General features: G+C 42.4%; 6 protein-coding genes across 6 annotated transcripts; 3 read left to right on the top strand and 3 right to left on the bottom strand.

The window, feature by feature from the left end:
- Nucleotides 1–533: 533 nt before the first annotated feature.
- On the top strand, nt 534–1844 carry PHALS_02306 (RxLR-like protein; the record flags this gene model as incomplete). The annotated part of the gene is made up of 4 exons (XM_024716782.1): nt 534–757; nt 817–919; nt 993–1123; nt 1193–1844. 4 exons carry the CDS (start codon nt 534–536, stop codon nt 1842–1844), a joined length of 1110 nt encoding a protein of 369 aa, XP_024582345.1.
- Nucleotides 1845–1916: 72 nt separating this feature from the next.
- PHALS_02305 (meckelin) lies at nt 1917–5497 on the bottom strand (the record flags this gene model as incomplete). Its single annotated transcript, XM_024716781.1, has 7 exons — nt 1917–2069; nt 2144–2217; nt 2287–4210; nt 4269–4841; nt 4909–5125; nt 5185–5222; nt 5282–5497. 7 exons carry the CDS (start codon nt 5495–5497, stop codon nt 1917–1919), a joined length of 3195 nt encoding a protein of 1064 aa, XP_024582344.1.
- A 4871-nt stretch (nt 5498–10368) lies between these two features.
- Nucleotides 10369–10827, bottom strand: PHALS_02304 (uncharacterized protein; the record flags this gene model as incomplete). The annotated part of the gene is made up of 3 exons (XM_024716777.1): nt 10369–10483; nt 10542–10692; nt 10761–10827. The coding sequence occupies 3 exons, from the start codon at nt 10825–10827 to the stop codon at nt 10369–10371; spliced, it is 333 nt and encodes a 110-aa protein (XP_024582343.1).
- Nucleotides 10828–11661: 834 nt separating this feature from the next.
- Nucleotides 11662–13377, top strand: PHALS_02303 (phoD; the record flags this gene model as incomplete). Its single annotated transcript, XM_024716776.1, has 7 exons — nt 11662–11681; nt 11757–11886; nt 11943–12046; nt 12113–12296; nt 12380–12447; nt 12521–12760; nt 12819–13377. 7 exons carry the CDS (start codon nt 11662–11664, stop codon nt 13375–13377), a joined length of 1305 nt encoding a protein of 434 aa, XP_024582342.1.
- Nucleotides 13378–14449: 1072 nt separating this feature from the next.
- Nucleotides 14450–15091, bottom strand: PHALS_02302 (DinB/YfiT-like putative metal-dependent hydrolase; the record flags this gene model as incomplete). Its single annotated transcript, XM_024716775.1, has 6 exons — nt 14450–14495; nt 14552–14589; nt 14650–14672; nt 14740–14827; nt 14984–15030; nt 15085–15091. 6 exons carry the CDS (start codon nt 15089–15091, stop codon nt 14450–14452), a joined length of 249 nt encoding a protein of 82 aa, XP_024582341.1.
- Nucleotides 15092–16390: 1299 nt separating this feature from the next.
- Nucleotides 16391–21749, top strand: PHALS_02301 (Rho GTPase effector BNI1 and related formins; the record flags this gene model as incomplete). Its single annotated transcript, XM_024716774.1, has 4 exons — nt 16391–16450; nt 16516–16652; nt 16719–16862; nt 16916–21749. 4 exons carry the CDS (start codon nt 16391–16393, stop codon nt 21747–21749), a joined length of 5175 nt encoding a protein of 1724 aa, XP_024582340.1.
- Nucleotides 21750–22831: the final 1082 nt, after the last annotated feature.

The following is a 22831-nucleotide window of genomic DNA, read 5'->3' as shown; positions in this document are numbered from 1 at the left end:
TGTATACTCTTGGAAGTCAACCTTCCTCTGTGCAAGGTGCCGTGTGACCCGTCACACGGACAGTTAGCGTTAACAGGCGCACAGAAATTTGGGTTCGTGCGCTCCGACTAGAAGCAAAGCGGGAACCGCTAACACAACTAGTTATCGATTGAGCTTCAAGAATTCATGTATTCGGGATTAATAATAATTATGGTATACATCCTTTCTGCTTTTTTTTGTACAAAATCTAAAGAAAATAAAACAATAGACCAGAAAAGAAATGGACCAGGTGTATACTTCCTTGAGTATACATATGTATATAGGTAAGATTGTTTACATACTTGTGATGTCAACAACAGTGTAAGAATATAATGTTTTTATTTTTCTGTTTATTTGTAGACTTTTTTTATTTTCCCTTATTATTAACATGTTTGTATTTTGATATATGGTCTATAATGTATGTTTTTATACTAGTACCACGATTTTTGAAGTTTTTGAAGTTGTATAGTCTACGGTAGTTGTTAAGTTACTGTGCAGGTCCAATAATCAACAATATGACTCACGGTCAAGTGCATCGCAATGTTTTCCTGATGCCACGTATACCGCGAGCTTTTGTGCTGGTGCTGGCCTGCGCGGCCTTCGCGGCAATTAAAGCGCTCGCTACAGAAGACTTGCAGGAGCTAGAATTAGAGGATCACAGTCACCATGGCCACGAGCTGGAAAGCGATGGTCTCATGGTGCGCTGTCGTGCGTGCGGCGCTCTTGTGGCCATGAAGAAGTGCGCATTGCGCGTGTAGCCGTTTCTTTGCTTTTACTAATTCTTTGCGAAATTTTTAGGGACTACATCGCCTTGCACGACACCTCGAAAGCCGTCGATAGCCGACACGATGCTGTGCTCGGAGACAACGCCGATGTCTATACCTTCGTGAACTCACAAAGGGTGAGTATCTATCTATGCTTGAGCTTTGAGTGATGAGCAAATGAATTATAAGATTGATATACGTTGGGTACAGACTGAATTTGAGCTGGTAGGCTTTAAAAAGGCTGTTGGGCTTGAGGGTGAGACATACTCCAAGAAGTCGACATTTTTCGACGACTACAGCTGGCGGGACCTTCGCTGCAAGAATTGCAAGAAGCATGTGGGGTCGGTCTATTTTTTGATGCGTAAGGTAGATTAGAACCACTCTCACCACTCATTAATGTAATTATGTAGTTGGGTGTTTTATCATGATGAGTTTCGGCAGTGCCTTGAGTCGCGAGAATGGGAGGACCATCGTGCTGTCAAATCTACGGAGGAATTGTCATCTACTTCCATGGCGCTGGAAAATCAGGGTGAGATTGTGCATGAAGAGCTAGAAGGCCGCTGTGTTCTTGCAACATTTGGTTGGTGGACGTACGAGATCTGCTACAAAAAAGAAGTTCGCCAATTTCACCAAGAACCGGACGGATCCCGTCCGAGTGACTGGAGCATGGGGAAGTACTCACAGAATTCACAAGACATGGCTGACAAGGAGGTACTCCAGTACTATTCAGGAGGTCAACACTGCGATGAAAATGGTGAAATGCGCAGTACTATTGTCTTGTATTCATGTTGCGATGCACGTCCAAAAGAAATCACAATAGAAAAGGTTGATGAACCTGCGCTGTGCATGTATCTCATCAACGTGTGCGTTCCGCGTTTGTGTACAGTTGACACAGACGTCAAGCAAGACGGAGCAAGTGCTGGGTCGTGCCAAGAACAGTTCGATGCTTCCCACACAAACGAGGCGCTGCCATCGAAATTTGCAGCATTACGCTGGTCGTCGGTGATTTCGGAAGACAGCAGCGAGCTTGACTGGGCTCGACGTATGCAGATAGCAATATGAAGTTGTTGCTTAACGAAACGAACACGATGATTCGGAATTTTGGAAAAATCTTCAGTGACGGCGATACTTAGTCTATATTAAAAAGCGTGAGTCTACTAGTGAGCTCTTTGCGATGTTGCGCCTGCTAAAATGCGCCCGCATGAAAAGCAGAATATGTTGAAGTGCATAGGTCACTAACGCAGAGATCGCGTGGTTATCGAACCATAAATCACATTGGCAGAAGCACTTCATTGACAGAATACAAAATACAACGTCAGCTCCGGACTTTGACTGACATTTACGGGAAGTTACATTTGTACCAGCAGATCCATCAGCATGAGATCATTTTCAATTCCCAAAAGGAGCGAAGCTGTAGCGAATTTAGAATCCATGTCTGTTATTGTATTTATGTAAGCAGATTGCTGATTCAATATCAAAATCTATGCACGCATCTTAGTCTTACCTGGCAAGAAAAAAGACTGTTTAGAAAACGACATATCAGGTGGGATGTCAAGAAATCGTGTGAGGCATGTGTGAGCACGGTAAATTCTCCAGCGAAACCGATCATTCTGGTTTTCAACAAAAGATTGTAGAAAATTTCGAAGCTGCTCTACATTTCGCACCATGTCTGTTGTCACCGTATCAATTTTGCGCCCCAAAGCTGTACTTCGAGAGTCGGGTCTTTTTGGAGAAAAAGACCTCTGAATTAACCGTTCGCCGCTACCACCATGTCCAGCTAAGAAATTATCGCCACGCACTAACGAGATCAAAGTATGAAACTTGCGTGTCCATTTTCGCGTGACAAACATTTCAAAAGCTTGGCACTCGGGAAATGCTGAATCGAGATACCGACCAGCTGTAAGTCCAGCTTCTTCCTGTTTGAGTTGATCCACGAGCTCCCCCATGCTTCCATCAGCGAATGCATGTGGTGACCGACAATGGAGGTAAAAGCCATGGTACGTTTCGTCAAGAAATATAAGACTTATTTTTGAGATCGTGCACAGGTCGATGAAGAGCTGCTCTCGTGGTTCTTCGATATATCGCTCAAATATCATCCATTTCCACAATCGTTGGCACATGGAGATAAGCAGCCACCAAATTGTGACATTTGCGAATCGCAAGTATGGATTCAAGTGTTCCTCGGCTGCATCTACAAAGGCAGCATGTTGCATATGTCGTTTTGGGATTGGGAGTGCAAGAATTTTTAAATTGCATCCATAAAGTAGAAAAAGTATACACAAAAGCGTGAAGCGCAATGACGTTTTCCGAATAGTCTGCATCTTGTTCCACTCATTAGCGACCAAAATCATGCGCCATACGCTAATTGGTGCATAAATTGGTTTCGCGGTATCAATATCCATGACGGAAGTGCGAGGTTTCTCCCAATCAATAAAAAAAAGTCGGACCTGAGCTTGACGATATACATAACGAAACACAGAAACTAGTTGACAGAAGAAAGCAAGCAGAAGTAGGATTCGAAATGAGTAGTACTCATCAATTCCCTTACCAAACGTAAAATCATTGTTTGGAAGCATGAGAATAGTGCTGGACTGGAGTCTAAAAACTGTGAAGATATAGCCGCAAAGCACAATCATGATTGCGAATGACACTGGGGCAACATTGGCTATAGCATAGTTGAGCACACCTAATAGAATCTGATACATTGCATTCTCCACGACTTCGTTACCAATGCTACGGCGGTACCACTTAAATGTCTGAACAATCATTCGGAGTCCTGCAAAAACGCACCCAACAGTAAAAATTACTTTTGCAAAAGCCCACAGCTCATCTGTGCTCGAAGTGTAGACGACGCGAAAAGAGACAGGAACAGTTTCGAGGCTAACAGTGTCGACATATGCAATCGAAAGTTGTGGAACCTCTATAAAGTGAGGATCAGACGCTGATCTAATAGTTAACGTTATGTCTTTGACGTATCGAATCACGTCAGGGGAATCTTCATTTAAAGCAATTCCAGATACCAAGTCAAACAGAAAGAAGCGGTGACTTAGAAAATCATTTGCGGCGTCGCTATCCTGATTGACAAGCATTCCACTTGCGTCTCGATAGTTCAAATTTTTAACGGGAATCGGGATGTATCTGCCGTTTTCGAGATGACCTTTTGTTAAATCGACTAAGAAAAGCTCATAAAAGGTGACTGATGCGGTCTGTAAAGACTTAAGGTTACACGAATATTCGAACTGAGCACTCACACCGAATCGCATCCACGAAGGTGAGATAGCCACATTTGTGCTGCTGTCCACTTGACAATACGTAAGCTCATTTACGAGCGCCTTGAAGCCAATCAGTGTACCGCTATGATTGTAGCTGGCCAAAATAAAGTCAAGGTGTTCAAAGCTGCCTTTGTTCGATTCTGCATCAAAGGTCATCTACTAGAGTAAATATTAGCTGTTATCACACTGGTTGTAACAAAGCGAAGTCAATTACCTTCATCGCAACAGAACTCTGAATCGCGCTGAATGCTTCTGACGAGAAATGTAGAAATGGCAATGTTGCATACCACCCTTTGATGTTGTTGTCTGAAGGCGATCGGCCACTTAGCCGAATTAGGTCAAATGCCGAACAAGACGGTGCATTCGGGTCAAAATGCTGTAGAACACAGAGATTTCCCAAAGCTTGGCACGAAATAATGTCCTTCTCGCTTTGATAATAGTAACATCCAGTGGTGGCACATAAAAACATATCTTCAAGAAAAGCGCTTGCGACGGAAACTGAGTTTCCAGCTTCCTCTTCTATAAAGGAAGAGTAGATCATCTTATTGGCGTTTGTCATGGCGACCTTAGAGCTCAGCAAGCTGATGTGCGAATTGCCAACGCATTTTTTGACATTCATGAAGCTACTCGTAACGAGTTGATAGTTGTCTGGACATGCACAAACGTGGTCATCACCACCCACAACCATCAATGGATCAGGGCATGCTATGCAGGTGTTAGTTAATTTATCAGCGACTGTATTGCCCGTGCAAGCAACACACTCTTTAACGCCGAGAAAGCTGCCACTCTACGCCACGAGAGAGACATATCATATCCATAAATTTGTATGTAAAAATGCTTGTTTTTAGTCTTACCTCATTTTTCTCTCGCACAATAGAATTAGCAGCACATTTACACTCACGAGTCAATTTTTGTTGACCAAGTGTCGAATCACCGCATGCCATACATCGGGAGGAATCCCGCGACGGGACTTGGTCAGTAGGACATGAAGTACACACTTCTAGGCTGCATGGCATAGGCCAGATTATTTCACACGTGGAATCCTTGCGATTTGTTTGAATTGCGTCCTGACTAAGGCACTTAATGCGTGAGCAGCATAAAGACCGCACTTCATCTAGTCATTCTCTTACTTGCAAGTGCAGATTTGTGCATTTTTGTAATCCGGAATCTGGTTAAATAGTCGCACTTACACATTAATAAAAACAGAAAGTATTTCAACATTATTACCAGCCAAGCATTAGAAATTGGCAATGCTCCGTTTGCAATGACACACCGACTGCACTTGAGCGCTGATTGATCGTAAAACTCAGTCGAGGCATTGCATACGCCATTCCACAAAGCTTCGGAATTATTGTCGCGACTGGAGACAAAAAATTGCGTAGGAAATTTTACTTGAGCCTCTACTTGCGAGTACGGCACTAAAACTGCTAGCAAAATCTTCATGACCACGAAATTGGAAAACGAGCTCGAGTGCCTGTTCAAGGTAGTCGATCTGAAAGATAAATTTTTGTATTTAAAGAAAAGCAGCAAAATGTAACCTTTTGTACTAAACCCTGACATGTTTGGTACAATTGTACAAAATTCACATGACACTTGGTGTATGAAGGGACGTTAGAAAATATAGTAGATATTATAAACAAACGAATAGAAATATTATGAAGCAAAGCGACCTGACAGTATTATTTTCGGTGCACGATGCTCAGTTCCACTTCTGGTTGAAGCGCTTAAAGTCAACCTCTTTGCGTTTGTGAGAACAGACTGAAAGTCAAAGCTCCCTATGTGTAGAGTGCACGGCAGCCCTGTTACACTTGATAGCACATGTTGTCAATTTTACGACCGAGTTGTGGAAGGACTGTACTCTCTGCGAGGATTGAATGAAAATGTCCGAATACCTGTCCCCGGGGCCATAAAACGGCTTATCAAACTTTGTCTACCTTTAGTTCCGATGGGATCAGGCGGCGAAAAGTAGAAAGAGATAGCAGCTTGTCTGGACGCGCAAACCAACCCTTAGGATGCGCTGGTGAGGCACCTCAGGAGCATCTCAACCGATCGCCGGTGGAGGAACTGATGGCTCGCACTGAGAGACCGCTTATGTTGAGTAATGAGGCCCATGCCGGGAGGAAGAAAAATATCCTCTCTGTATGATGAAAGTCGAGGTAGCAATGGATTTGGCTTTGCTCCAAACAAGCCACAGTGTGTCGCGCTTGCTTCTTTCAAGCTATGAGGCCAAGCGCTATCAAGCGCAATTGCGTTCAGAATTTTAATGCATGAGAAGCATTTCCACCGTGGGACATCTCTGCGCGACATATTTTGCGGGTGTTTGAAACCATATCTGGTGTGTTCGAAGCTCTTGTATACCCGTCAAGGGAGGCGAGAAGTGGCGAATTATTCCCAGGAGTTTATAACTCTTATTGCTGTCATAGCGTCTGATCCTCCCCCGAGGGCGGTAATGATTACTATCTGAAATGGGCGGAACGGCGCATAACGACACCTGCCACATCCACCGGTGTGGTATTTAATACGGAGTACAGCTTTCGTGTCCCGAGGTCAGAATGGGGTGCTGGGAATAAAATAACTACGAGCGTGCCAGAGGGGTAATCTCGGCCATTCTGATGAAAAAATATATATATATATTACCTGCTAAGCAGCTCCACAATACCCACAGATGAAATATCTGCAGTAATACAATCGGTCTGCATGTTGCGTGCCATTATCGCTCTCGAATGAGGGGTACGGATGTTCAGGTGGCACGGAAAGGCAAACGACTTGCCCATTGCGGGAGTAATGTCAACTTCCTGTGGGCGCTAGGTTGCATAAGGAGAAAGAACTTATTTTTTTTACCCCAAGAAAGCTTGATCCATAAAAAGCTAGCTCTCAAAGGAGAGACATTGTAACGGGGTTACACATACCCTATTATGGAAGGGTGGGTCACACGATATGATGTGACCGTAAAATGGTGTGGATTACACAAGACGGTGTAGTCAAACAATGGTGTGGCTACACCGTAACAAGAAGCCAGTAAGTGGCGGGACTGCCTGTGGGTTGCAGTGCTCCCTGCAAAGATACAGGTTCGACACAAAGATTCCGCTTAAGCAAATGCAAAGAGATTAGATTTGTACGCTCTATTCATAAGCAAAACTAAAAGTTCCCCAAATCTGGATTGCTGTTATTAGGTATGTAGTGACTTACACTGTCGCGGTGCAGCGGGGCTGCCGTAGTTCTTTCGCTTAGAGGAAGATTGGTTAAGGTCGGCGGTGACCTTCGTTCTATACTTAGAACCAGCGGATTGCATCCACTCACTCCATGAGTAATTACAACATTGAACCAAGGCTCATTAACTTTTCCGATCAAAAAGTAAGCTGTATTTCTTGGTTTTATTTGCAGCAAAGCCGCCTATATCTAAATTTATAGTTTTTTTCCTGTATAGTAACACCTGATTAAATGTATAGCTACCGGCAGTCCAGCCACGTACTGACTTCTTGTTAAGTGTAGTCACACCATTATGTGGTGATACCTTCTTGTGTGCCACACCCTGCATACCATCACACTTGAAACCCCGTGACACGCGGGGTATGTTCTGATACCTTTGTGTATATGACACATAACACTTTCGTATGATTGCACATTTCCATTTTATATCAACGTACAAAAATCACACTACTCTTTTGCGTAATTGTAGTACTCTGAAGTGTTGAATCGATAAAGATGGTGGGACGCTGTAAAGAATTGGTCCGTTATACATGTAGGCTTGTAACTCCAGGTCAAGAGGGGGTTGTACTCTTAAATGTAGTATATTTGTATGTTTAGTTTTAATTGAGGTAAAACTAATCCCATGTTTGGAATACAATATTAACAAAGTGACTAGTTACTGTCAAGGACTCCGGCCGCGCTTCTCGGTGAAGCGTATAATCTTACACCCGTGCCTTTATTGGAGTGGACGGTTTTGCAACGAACGGGGTTGTTTCGCACTTTGTTGAGACGAAGCTTTAACGCTAAAAGATCGCATCATGAAATGCACTGAGGTTAGGTTCGTGTGCTTCTACTAGTGCGAGCCGGAGCTCTTTGCCGTAGCTAGGTGTCAGACGCGCTCTTCTATTCCAAAAGTTATTAAGGAGTGATGCTACCTAGACTAACCCTATCTTTCTTATATATAAAGCTGTTTTACTCTGACGTATCATGTATACCCTCACTTCTATCATCTTCGCTATTTGATATTTATGTGCTTACAGTTACACAAAGTGCAGAGTAAGTTTCGTACAATTGCGCCGGATTATATAATACAATTGTCCAAAATGTGAAAAATTAAAGTACAATGATTACAGTATTATCCTATATACCCTCCTCCACTGACACAATAAGGTTTACACTCATTTGTCATTTATGACACTGTGCAAAAGAAAACGTTCCACGAGCCAATATTACAGATGGAGATTCGCGTCTCGTCGTCGGTGCAAGTCGTCTTGGATGCGTTTCATTTCGTATGAGATCACAAATAATTGAGTCTCGGAGTCGGAGAAAGTTTGAAGAGAATATGGGTAGACTCCCTTTTGAGCGCGGGTAGTGTAACGGGCCACGTTTTTTTGTGTGAACCGTACTTGTGTTCGGTTAAGGTTATCGATAGAGATTTAGGCTACCGAACCCATACGCTAAGACTAAGCTTTCTCTAGCGCGGGATGCTGGCAGCTTTTTTACCCTTTTGGGACCGGGTTCCGTACCCCTCGTTGCACTATAGATTTTTCGATCAGTAATGCCTCTTCCCAACCCAAGTATCACACACCAATTTGAGTGCGGGTTGGCAGGGCAGTCACACCACGCAGCGCAGGGGCGTGATTGCTCGTCCGCTTACTGACCTATCTCCGGCCTCCTTGATTCGGATTTTATCGGTACCGAACCACGTATCTCCAGGTCCCAGTCCAAGCTACAAATCACTCGAGCCAGGGGTCGGTAAAGATTAAGTACAGACCAGGTATAGCTGTACATCCCTTGATTTGATTGTTTAGAATTTACTTATCGGTTTAGATTGGCTTAAGGCTTATAGACCATGATAAGTGTCGCTTCCCTTTCCTCCTTATTCAAGTAAATCAATGGCTTGCTGGAAGTGATCAACACGCGGTGAAGCGATTTAAATGATTTAAGTCTTCCTCAGTAAGTGCGTGCACAAAGACGGGCAATTTCCGCTCAGATACCTGGCTACCAGCCGCTGTGATGATGACAAGAACAAAAGAACTAGGATAATATGGCTGGGAACAAATTGTAAAGTCCGCAATGGCCCTGCGTTCGGCTTGGAATCGGTCTGTTCTTCATAACACCCTCAACTACCAATTTTTTCATTAAAATAGAAACAGATAAGACTTATATATTCCAATCCCAAGTAACCCAATATTTGCCACCGCAGCCCACGTGAGCTCCAGACATCATCGCCGTAATATAGATATTTCGGTACATTTTTCAATTGCATGCGAATTTCGTACAATTGTTCCAAGCGTATAAGGATCAATTACATAAATTACAGTACTTTCTCCCATCGTCTCATCAACTAGTACGTATTTCGATCACAAAAGGACTTTTAGTAGCTGAAGACTTTCTTGCCCCACCACAACTCAAAGCATTTCACAAATTGTCTGCCACTGTGACTGGGACCCATACTTTGATTGTGTGCCAATAAGGAAGTTTAATGTACAACTATATGTGAAAAGTGTCCTATGTGTTTTGCACAATTCCGTAATGTATACAACTACGTATACAACTACGTATACATTACGGAATTGTGCAAAACACATAGGACACTTTTCACATACTACTCAGCAGTTCTGGAATTGATGAGGATAATATGAACGAGAGGTCTGTAGTTATGCAGCACATTACTTAAATTTTACATAGTAGAACACATGTTATTAACATTGGCTTCAATAGATGTCATAGCATAAATTCAGACGTGGAAGGTGTACGTACACAACGGACCTCCTTTTTACAGAGTCAACATCAATCATGGTAACAATTGACTAAGGTAAGTCTGAAAGTCCAATCAACGATAGTGTAATGCGTACGTTCACCACGTACCGCGTTACACACACCATCGCTACGTTTCTGTGTCAAAGACCACGAGAGGGTACAAGCTAACAAACAAATGCTTAAATTATATTTTTGGAAGCAGAACTTGCTTACAAATGCAGTACTGCCGTCTCTTAAGAAAGATGCATTCGCGGATTACGCCTTTAGACGCAAACTCTTCACCTTGTTGCAATTCTTAAAGTTCATAAAGATAGTAATTCTGACCAGCGAAGAACATATTTGAGATTTTCGGCATTTATGGCTCACGATGTTCGTCTAATGGCCGGACGCAAGCGACGCCACAATAAAAATATCCATTTTTGCTGTAATGCCTGCATCACTTTACGAGCGAGGGGGTGAACTCCAATTACATATATCCTGTTTTATGTCACCATGATCAAAGAAATATCTTGCAAAGTGTTGTAAATATTCTTACGCGAGTTGAGATTTTATTCTGACAAGACAGCCCTGATCAGCGTTTTTGGTTATGATTCCTCTACCTCTGGGTTTCGTTGCACGAGTATAGCGAGCAAAGGTAAGTTGATTATGCTCAGAAGTGCATGACAATAGACGATATAAATAGGATACTGGCAAATGGGCACGTAAGTAAAATTTAATTGCTAAAGTTTCGTTTCACAGATAAAGCTTCACTCACAACTTGAGATAGCAGCAAAGGTAATTCCATCTACTTTTGTAGCCATTGCTGATACAGCATTTGTCATTTAAGAAGTCCCCGCGACGTAAATATCATGAGTAGTTTGGCTGGAGCCTCGCTTAAAATTTGAGCCGAGTTTAGTTGTCAATCGAATCTAGCTACATGACTTATTGATTTGAAACCGTATTTTGTGGAGCCCGGTGTCAGAGGCAGGTGCTATAAGGCATAGGTACTGAGAAGCTGGCGCTCGGTCTGTGCGCAAACCTTTGTTGCGGCCTCGTTTTATTTATATTCCATTAAGACTACAGGTCAAACGTCGTTTTGCCGTCCACACGTACTGCAACACTGGATATTTTAAAATATTTGATCGAGAGCTATGTTGACAGTCATTCCGTAAGTAGATTATGTTGTCTGTTTATAAAACAGCGCGCGCACGGAGCATCGTTCTATCAGCGTAAACAAGTCTACAATCTTCTGATTAACTTTGAACTGTAGAGGCAGGAAAATGCTCTCCTTACAAGATCTGCTTCTTGCATTTTGTCTCACTACGCCCCTCACAGTAGCTTATGAGAAACAATCTCAAAAGTCAAAAAAGTTTGGCGTACCTGAAGTACACACTTCATCGACTGACGTTATCGTGTCTAAATTTGTTTCACTCAATTTTCTGAATTTAGTGTACTTAATTTGTAATTCAAATTTGCAAATCGACAACAAAAGTGTGATTGTGGGGTACGCGAAACACAACATGATTACCTAACCTCCAAGACATGTTTATGTCAACAAGGTAACTGTGCAATTCGCTCTTTCGTCAAGTGTAGCCATATCATTATAACGAGGGAAATTCGTTTGTATGTTCATCCTCGATACCTGCCTTCATTTTGTGTTCGACAACACGCTAACAATGCAGAGGAAGTCTACTCTGTACGCAACCGCGGCGGTAGCTGTTGCATCATCATTTTGCATAGCCACGAAGCTGACGGAGCTAAATTCGCCCAGCGTTGCAGACCTCAAGCAACCACTGCAGCGCGTGGCTTTCGGTTCATGCAATGATCAAAGCTTTCCGCAGCCTTTGTGGCCTCATATTGCCGCGCACGAGCCGCAACTCTGGATTTGGATGGGTGATATTGTGAGTTGCGCTTTGAATGATAAATTGGAAAACGTTATTAACGTTTGTTTGTGCAGATTTACGCCGACATGAAGGAGCTAGATGAGCCGCGTCCATTTGCCATTCCTCCTCGAAAAATGTTCGTGGAGGCTCCAGCTGAAGTGTTGATCCGAAAATACAAGTACGTAAAGTTGATTTTCCACTCTGCTTGATGCGGAAAGTAAATGTTGTTGTCCTGTATATGCAGCAAATTGATGGCTAATGAGGACTACGCAGCTTTCGTTAGTCGTACGCCGGTCATTGGTATTTGGGACGATCATGACTATGGTATAAATGATGGCGGCAAGTTTTACTCTTACCGTGAGCAGAGTCAGCAAGTGTTTCTAGATTTTATTGGTGAACCGAAAAACTCGTCGCGACGTCAGCAGCAGGTTGGGAATGTCTTGGGAATGTCTTGGTGTAATCATCACTTTGGTAAAAATTATTGATTGTTGTGATTGCAATGGCTTGGCAGGGTATTTACACATCGTACACTATCGGGCTAGGAGAGCAAACTGTTAAATTTATCCTTGTGGACAATCGGTAATTTATTTTGTTTGCGATGTGACATCATGATAAAATTTGACACGAAAATTTTGTAACTGTTCACACAAAGATATAATCGTGATAATTATGGCACAAAAAGCGGTGATTTTCTTGGAGAAGCTCAATGGAAATGGCTCGAAAATGAGCTCATTTCATCGACGGCAGCTTTTAACGTCATTGTGTCGGGGGTGCAAATTCTTCCCGGAGACCGCTATCCTATCGCTGAGTGTTGGGATCGCTTTCCAAATGAGAGAGAGCGATTCTTTAAGCTGCTTTTGTCATCTAATGCAAAGGGCGTGATTTTACTCAGGTATGTTTGTTACAAAATTTAATAAAGTGACATTCCTCATATTTTTGTTGCATCATAGTGGCGATGTGCATTTTTCTGAGATAAACCAAGTTGTGTGTTCAAACGGAACAAACACAATCACTGAAATCACGAGCAGCGGCTTAACTCACAGTTGGATGGAATTTCACATGCCATCACTAAAACACATAATGGCGCTCGTGTTCACTTACGCCAACCTTTTGCTACCGTGGGAGTTCCGCCCGTCGCAGAATTCGTTTTACGGTCATCTAAATTGGGGGTCGATTGAATTTGATTGGGAAAGTCGACCTCATCCCGTTGCAACAGTAAAAATTCGTGGTGCAGATGAACAGGTGAAACTTCGATATGAATTTGAGTCGAAGAGTTTTCAGTCCGAAGCGCCCGAACAAGATGCTGGCAAGTGCAATGCTCCCCGTTTGATTCCGCGCTGGCAGCGCTTTCTATGGACGAGCATATTCGTGAGCACGGTGGTAGTGTTCTTGCTTCTCATCCCGGTAAACGCGTTCATACTGCTGTGGTTAATTTGGTTTTTCATCAAAAAGACCATCTTTTCCAAAGCAGGAAAGAAAATGGTCGATGAAACGAAGAAGTCGGTGTGAGTTGAATAGGATGTGTGTTGTTTCAGAATAGGACACCTTGAAATAGACTACTTCTGTGTTGTGTCATTAATTTTTACCCTTGGTCCACATTTTGATGCCACCAATTTTTGTTGTTATAAAGGACAGCAATATTTTGTCGCTTGTTTGCTATAGATATTGCATTTTGCAATGTTGTCGATGACTCCGCCGTTGTATCGCTGCTTGTAGATGCGATTACTTTATCGTTCTCGTTCGACAATGTGCGACCGAGAAGCGACAAAATGATACCGCATTTCTTTATGAATTCCTTCCTTATCATGGCTGTGTGAAGATATACATAGCAACTTTCAACTGATACAGGACGAGGCTTATTTGGTAATGCTTGATGAAAGTGCTGTCCAATTTGCTTAAGTAACTACAGTCGCGAGATTGTTGAGTGGCTGGGGTGGCAATACTCAATTGAAATTAATTTAAGGAAACAAAGAAATCTATCGACAAGAAGAGGGAACATGTTGAACTGAGCAGCCTTGACCGTTCAGAAAGAAACTATAAACAAACGCTTTCTTCACGATATGGGCGCTAGGAATATCAAAATATTACTTGCTATTGCTCGTGGTACTAAAGAGTGTTGCTTTTTTTCGTCAAAAATTATTTTCTTCACTGCACATCACACAGCAAGTATTCCGTTTAGAACCGGTATAGCGATTTCCATATAGTGCTTCATCCGCACGTAAATACGACGTCCATCTCATGATGATTGTGTGCAACAATTAAAAAAACTAATTTGATAAAAATCAAGAATTATTGATAATTTTCTAACAAAAGTACATCCTACGATGCTCAGATCTGAAACATGACTGTCGACTTTATAATGGACAACATAATTCGGGTACTCTCCAAGAGACGTCGCGAGCCTTTGTCAAAGCTTGACGATCAACTAAGCTCAGACTTCGCCATCTCAATCCAAAAAGTACTATGTAGGTGACTGTGATACTTGTAACAGCTTCTTCAATAACCCGATAACTTTGATCTGCTCCGAAAACGAATTGTGAAAAAACTGAAAGAATTTCTTACATCTTTGAGGGATCCTGCATTAATAATCTCGATGATGGGCCTCATGTATTATCCGGTACCTCAGCCTTCACGTGACAATTAGAACACCCGACAATGTAAACGCAAATGCAGTCGCACGTACACTCTTCGATTTTTATCTCTCTGTTTGATAAATCGGTTCTTAAGCATGTTCAGTTACTCGTAACATAAACAGTCTGACACCTTCTGCATGACGCGTACCGTATTGATTTCTCGTAGTCGGTCTTTCTCATTTGTAGACCCAGATATTGTTAATTCTTTATAATTAATGCAGACAGAGCCCCTCCCCACCTGTTTTATTCGCGAGTGATTGATTTCTTGTACTTGCCCTTGGAACACTAGGGAAACCACCCGCTTGGTCGAACTTTACGCGTATCGCCTCGTAAAGCAACAAAATTGTTCTTTAAGAGATCGATAATAACACTACGCTATCAAAACGATTCATCCTACATTTTTTTGTGCTCACTGGTGCCAACATCTTTGTGTCACGTCGATACAACCATACGAGACTTAAAGTGTTCTACATCGCATGCACTATCCTTTTATGCTGTTGTTGTCTTTGTTCCGTAAGTAGCGACATCACTGCTCATGCAAATTCATCAATACTATGTGCAAAGCAAGTCTGGTATTCCATACACCACATTGTATCTTTCGCGCAAGCCTGCAGCTGAAGAATATGTGCAAGAAATGGAAGACATTTCAAGTTCTTGAATGGACAATGACAGTTAGACGGCACATGTTTAATAGATTAAATAATAACCAGCATTGATTAAACGCGGAAAAAGCATTGTGGATATCGTGGTGGAAGTGGCAAGCTATTTCTTTCGAAGACGATGGGTGCGCTGAAAACTTTTCAAGAAATCGTCAATCATGAAGTAGTTATTGTGGTTGTGAAGACGGGTGACTACAAATCTCATGTGCACATGTGGATGAGCATCATGGTGATAGAATTTATTAAACGCTGTTAAGCTCTCGACACATCGTTGGTTTGGGTGTTAGAACATTAATCAAAAACAACAAGAAAAGAGATCTGTAGCTGTTGAATATCATGGCAAAATGCTGGTAGTTTTACAGACCAAGTTGCCGGGCAGAAATTTGCTAGAGTGACTGTTAAAATATGATGTAAATTGAGACACAATACAAACACCGCAAGACACACGAGTATCAACGGGAATTTCGCCAAATATGGTACAATTGCCTCAGGACAAAGTTCATGTATTTTTGTTAAATCTTTACTCGGTCATTTGACAATCAAAAGCGCAAAAAGTAGAGGAGAAGGGGAAAACGATGCCCAGCAGAAAACGGCACGAGGAAAGAAAACAGCATGAAGAGTCGTCTTCGTAATTTCCGCTCAAACCATTGTCGATCTATCGGATAGTGCGAGTGCAGCTACAAAGATGTGCGTCGTCAACACGGGCAAAATGAGAACTTCTGAATATCCAAAAAGCAATCGCTGGATTTTACAACGCCGATCGTGTCACAGATACATTTTGCTGTCATATTTGGAGAAAATTTTCTTTTGATTTTTGTTTATTGGAATGCAAAACGACTGTTTTCTGTACCACAAATTTGTGACGGCCTTTTTGTAGTGTCATGGTATGTAGTGGCACAACTATTTTATAGGTGCATTAAACGTTGATTATAACGCGAATTGCCATGTTAGTAGTTTCTTCACGGTAATCGTAGAGCTTAATTGTCTAAAAAGGCAAAACGCGTGAGAGCCAAACACACTCCACTTTCTGCAAAATAAGTTTTGTGTTTGTGGTGAATCTAAATTAAAACTCATAATAGTGGTTTCGACCTGCAAAAATAAACTGTTCCCGTAGTCCCGTGCTTTAAGAATCTGTGACATGGCTCAGCATGGCTCATCTTTTTAAAAACTATTTCTCTTGCTCGCTCGTGAACGTCTTAATATAAATTCTGTTTGAGCGACTCAGCAACAATGGGTGGCTCAAATTCTAGTGAAGGTGTCCATTTGCGTTTCCTAGACAAACGTTTGGAGGTGCCTACGTTTGCAATTATAGATGTAGTGAAAATAAGAATAACGAGAGCTGTCCGTCCATTTAGATACCACAAGCCCCCGTGACAGACTATGTTCAGATGCGTTTCGATGAACTTTTGCTTATCGCAAGCACCAACACTGAATTTCGAGACGAGTTAAATTCGGCTGAGTCAATTGAAAACAAGTGGGCGTATGTTTATCTGTAAGTCGTTTTTTGATTGATATAGGAAAAATATTTTGTTGATCAACGACAATTTTTATGGTCTAGGAGTAACCTTTCAGATGAAAAGGTCACAGAAAGTTGGCTGGATCCACGTGACTACGTGGAACTGTTGCAACGTTATCGCAATAGTGAAAAGTATGCACATGACCTTTTTCTTGCAATTCGGGTCAATATCTTGATTAGACCGCGGTACGATTTGATTGCTTGTTACGAAAACAAGACTAAATCACGTCTGAATACAGAATGTGGGTTGAGAAATTTATCGAAGAGAGCGGAGTTGAAGAATTGGTGGCACCTTTGCAGACCCGTGGTTGCACTTCAAATGATGCCTGCAATAATATAATAACAACGCTCTTTGTTGTCGCTAACAGTAGTGCTGCTTTTCAAGCTCTTATGAAGATTTCTCAGTGCTGTCCGATGCTATACTCGGTCTTTCGTACTACTTCTTCGAACATCGTTAAAATACGCGTGCTGAAATTACTGGGAATGTTTTGTCGCGACGGCACGATGGCTCACGACGCCGTACTGAGCATATTTGCACTACATCGCTCTGAAGGTATGTCGCTTCAGTCGCTTTTCTTAGGGCCTCAACAGAATCATTCGGACGTTGGACTTAGACTTGCAACATTAAAGTTTGTGAATATTTTGCTGGACACTACGCGGGACAAGAAGACGCGAGCCGAAATGTGCCAAGATCTGAAGATCAACGGGATCTTCGCATTTTTGAAACCGTATCATAGTCATAAGGACGACAATGAACTCATTACCACATCATTGGAAGCTCAAGTAACATTATTTCGTAAAAATTACGACGAAGTTGTGGGAGGAGACAATCCTGAGCCTTTACAATTATCGCTCGGCGACGGATTGCACAGCAGTGATACTGTAAGGAAAACTGATTTGACAAGCAACCAAGGCGAAAATGATGATGTTAGCATATTTGCACGGCCTGAAATGGAAGAACTGGTTGACAAAAGTACAACTTTTTCAGCTATTGATGAAAATGGATGCATAGAGACTGACAATCGAATGCCAATCGTTGTATCATCCGAACATGCATCTTCGCTTGATGATATTTTGGAGCAGCTTCATCAACGAACGAAGACTTTAGACCGCAGCTCTAATGAAAAGCTAGTTACTATTTTGCAAAAACTCGTTGTAAGTCTTTCCGACGAATCTCAAGCAAGTAAAAGTGTTCATCGCCTGGTCCCAAGTTTATTCTCAGACGAATCGAAAGAGCCAACTATTGATGTTAAAACCGAGAGTGAGCCTGATTTCCTCACGCGCGTAAGTATGACTTTGTTTCCAAGCTTTAACGAGCCATCAACGTCTATTGTTAAACCTCCGACTTCTGGACGACCATCTTTCTTTTCAGGGTTTGGTGATTTTTCAATTCCATCTCTGATCTCTTTAACTCCAGCGAAAAGCTCTGTTTCAAGACCATCACTTTCGAGCTTTTTAGGAGCTGACAGTGCGATACGATCGACAGATCAAACATCTGCAAGGAATGCCAAGTTGACACTTCCACTTTTTCAAAGCACTGGAAACAGACCGGGAGTTGGTATCACACCAGCCTGCACACCAGTCGCTACTGCCAGCGTTCGAAAAGATGCAAAACGGCCTGTATTTCCTTCATTTCTGCCGGAAAACGATATGCATCCAGCTTCATCCCTCGCAAATGATTACTCAGCAGCTGCACCACTTGATCCTGTCGCGGATCTCCCTCTTGCTTCTAACTTACCTCTTTTCGGCAATGCAGCAGCCAAGTCATCTGTGACTGTAACTAAGTCATTGGCTATCAAACCGAACTCCATGTCGAATGATACTACACCGGACACATCCGATTTCAAAGGTGATGTTGTCGAGCCTCAAGAACTTTTGCCTATGGGAGCACCTCGAGCGGCTGATGGTTTGAAAATGGAGCACGTTAATTTGAGTTCAGACTTTCTTAAGGGGCAGCATGGCCGTTCCCCGAAGGCATCACGAGAATTGGTGCCGTCTAAAGTAATCACACTCGACATGTCCGAGGCTCCTGAAGCTTCATTTGAAGATGATATGGCAAAATTTGAATCTAAGTCGACGTCGACTCTAGCGGGTCCGAGTGTGGCATCAGTACGGACCAATGATCATCCATCTGCTTTGTCATCTCCACAGAAATCACCTACCTGTCCAGATATTACTACTTATGTTGAAGGAGACATTCAAAAGAGTTTTTTCAGTACCCCATTAGCTGGGAGATTTCCGTCCAGAACATCCTCAAAACTAAGAGTTAAGGATGATCGTGTTTACGCCAAGTTCTTCAAGCTTCTTTCAATGGGGGCACCTATCGCTGCTGTCAAGGCGAAAATGGCTCAAGCTGGTCTGAATAGCAACCTTTTAGATACACCAGACGCCGACGTGCCCAATGATGCATTTCGGACATCATTACAGGCAAAAGATCGAAGTTCTCATGCGACACTCTCGACTGCGCATGCAAGTCACGCAAAGTCTCGGAGCGAATATTATATAAGAGTAAAAGACGAGCCACAGTATGCAAAGTTCTTCAAACTTTTATCCATGGGGGCTCCTTATGACTCTGTAAAAGCAAAGATGCAGATGGCAGGACTTCAGCCAGAACTTTTAGACACACCTGAAGCTACATTTAAGTCAGCGACTGATGTGCCTTTGTCCCAGCCTCTTCTTAAAGTGAAGGACGATCCGTCGTATACCAAATTTTTCAAGCTTCTTGAAATGGGTGCTCCTGTGGAATCTGTGAAAGCAAAGATGCAAATGGCAGGGCTGAAGCCAGATCTTCTTGATACACCTGATGCTAGTGTACCCAACGAAGATATTAAGTCCGCTGGACTGGCTCGTGTAAAGGTTAAAGATGACCCTGAATACACCAAGTTTTTTAAGCTGCTTGCAATGGGAGCACCAGTTGAGAGCGTTAAGGCAAAGATGAGGATGGCGGGTCTCAAAGAAGAATTTCTTGATACACCTGATGCCTTCTTGCCTATAAGAACTCCAGTTGTTCAAACAGCTTCACCACCTCCTATGACAACCGCAGCACGTAGAGCGCATCTTTCGATAGCAATTAAGCCTGCTCTTATGGCCAAGACGCGCGCATTCTATTGGCAGCACTTGAACGCAAATGCAATCAAAGGGACGATTTGGGAGGAGCTCGACAAGGAGCACAGTAATCAGACCAATCAAGATTTCGTCAAATTAACTGAAAGCGATTTGAAAGTTCTAGAGACCGAGTTCCCTCCACCTGCTGCTTGTGGCCCAGGGACCGGTACTCGACGTGGAGTTGGAAGTGGATTTTTGTCTCCGGACAGTCCTGCTTCTCCCCTCGCCTCACCCAAGATTGTATTTTTGATTGACAGAGCACGATCCAATAATATCTCTATTATTATCAAGCAGTTCAAAATGAGCAACGCGGCTTTGCGAATGGCTATCATGAGGATGGATTCCGAAGTATTGACTCTCGATCGTGTCCACGGACTAACAAAGATGTTACCGACTGAGGATGAAATCGTGTCAATTTCGGGCTTCACTGGAGACCCATCCACGCTTAACGGAGCAGAACTTGTTCTTAAAGAACTTATAACTGTCCCTCGATTGAAGCAACGACTTTCAGCTCTAGAAACAAAGCACCAATTTCCGGCGCTTGTACGTGATCTACGGACAAAGATCAACAAAATACGTATTGCCAGTCACGATGTTGCTCAAAGCACAGAGCTGAAGGCGATTTTGCTCGTAATTTTACAAGTTGGAAACAAAATGAATCATGACACTGCTCGTGGAGGAGCAAAGGGATTTCGACTCAATGATCTTACAAAGCTGGTACAGCTCAAGTCAGTCGATAAGTCAATCACTCTCCTACACTATGTCGCAAGAATGGTACGGTTGAAGAGAAGCGATGTATCGCGATTGGGAGACTCGTTGGCGTCTCTGTATGATGTTCAAAGTATTTCGATATCGGAGCTTCAAGGTGACATGAACAAGATAAACGACATTTCCGAAAGCATCAACGTTGAATTAGCCGCTCAACGTCTTAAAAATAGAATCGAGCAGAAGGAAGAAAGTGATCTGTTTGTTGAGACGATGTCTTCTTTTGTAGATGAAGCTTTGCAAGAGGTCGCAACCTTAAGAACAGAATTAGACAAGACATTGCGGTTGGTGCAATACACTATTTTACGCTTTGACAAGAGCGAAAATGAAGAGGTTGCTGCACTTAATGTCCCGATAACATCGGCAACATTATTGGGGGCTAGCGAGTTCTTCAGCATTATCTATGAATTTACAATATCGCTTATCAAAGCAGACCGTGAAAATGAATCAAAACGAATTCGAGAAGAAAAGCGATTAAAACAGCAGGAACTGAAATGTGCAACACCTCGCAAAAGCTCTAATGATCGCATGAAATTCACTGGGAAAACAGGATCTGAAATTTCTGGTAACTTTCGACAGAAGAGCATTCCAGCAACTCCCAATATCGTCATATCGCAGACCACAGACGCCCTTTTGTCTACATCAGGATCTCTTAACAATTTGTCGACTGCTACATCTCGTGTCGCATTGGTACCAATCCTGACAAAAGATATTCTATCTACTGCAAACAAAATGAATGTTGATGTGTCTGTAATTGCGGAAACAGTGGTCGAAGAGAAAGTTGGACTTCGATGTGCAAAATCCTCTACTTCTGAACCCAAGTTTGCGAAAGCTTTGCTTAAACCTCCAGCTCTACATACCGTTCCTACTTCACCCTTAAAAAAGATTATAGGGGGTCTACCTACAGGTATTCCGAGTCCGAGTTCGACAAAGCGCATAAACTCTTCAGCTACATCAGCTGAAAAAAAATCGGCTTCGAGTAGATCAGCGGTTCCTTTCGATGCCGCGTCTCTTAGCAAAATCAAGTCGCAGTTGAAGACTAGAAAGGGAACAAACGATGAGCCTCAGATGCTCCGAAAATGGAAGCCTGATGTTATAGTCGATGGCGATGAGCACGAAAATAATAACAGCGAACCTTCATCGCCAGAACGTGCTCTTACGGAAGTTAGGCCCATTCTAGTATCTGTGCATAGAAAGTCATGAGAGTGCTAATCATATATAAAAATGTATTTAAGCGTTCAGTTGCTCTATCCCAGACGCTCCTAATCTTCCAACGTTGATTGATGTATCTCTTCTCACTTAAGTATCAAACTCAATAAGCTCTATGTTATTAGACAGTGAATTTTGTATTTTATTTCTTTATATAATTTTAAGATGATATCATTGCAATTAACGTCAAACGTAAGACGACATTTTTAAAGCTAAACACTATTGAAATTTTTTACCACTGAACGAATTTGATTGCTGCCACGAGAATGAAAGGATGGATAGGCGTGACTGTCAGATATAGCTCGAGAAGGTGTGGATGCTCTATGGAGCGTCTCATTCTTCACGCTGGTATTCACTTACAATTCTTTTTCGTAAAAAAATTTATGCCTTTGTGGAATAATACCAGTTTTTTCAATTAACGTATCCTCCCCTGACTGGATAAGGATAAAGCGGGGCTTGCAAATAGACAAGGTCTGAGTAATAGCGATGCATGGGCTGCCGGTCTTGCAATGCATCAAGCATGGTAATATTATCATAGATAATCAATCATATATACTAGTTACTACTTTAAACTAAATACATAAAATGGAAGATATATCATCTCTTAACTTCAGCAATGCAGGAACTTAGTATTTGAGAGGGGGTTGTGTGATTTAAACGACCTTTGTGCGTTCGTTTGCGCGGCGTGACGAGGCTAAAAATCTCTCTGCACATGGTGCCACGGTGCCACTGGTGGCGTGCACCTCACACAGACGACGTCTTGGCTCTACGAGTAACCTGCAGGAGATAGGTACCGATGCTCAACCCAAAATCAGGACCGCGAGCCACAAAAAACTCAGTAACTGAACTAAATCCGCTCAGAAATTTCAGTAAGGATATACACTGAGAGTTTTTCTAAGCTTCGTGATCTGACACTAATTATGTATGCTTTATATCTACAAGAATCGAACTGAATTTGCAGGCAAGCAGTCTTCTTAGATCTTCTTTCCACAGCACCATCTTCTTCATCCTCACCATGAGTTATCACTAAACTGCATTATTGTTTCATACCCTGGATGTCTGTGTCCAAAAAGAGG

This window comes from Plasmopara halstedii, assembly GCF_900000015.1.
Source record: "Plasmopara halstedii genome assembly, contig: Scaffold_1878, whole genome shotgun sequence".
NCBI lineage: Eukaryota > Oomycota > Peronosporomycetes > Peronosporales > Peronosporaceae > Plasmopara > Plasmopara halstedii.
Note: the sequence above shows the minus strand (reverse complement) of the source record. Positions and strands in the feature narration are given on the sequence as shown.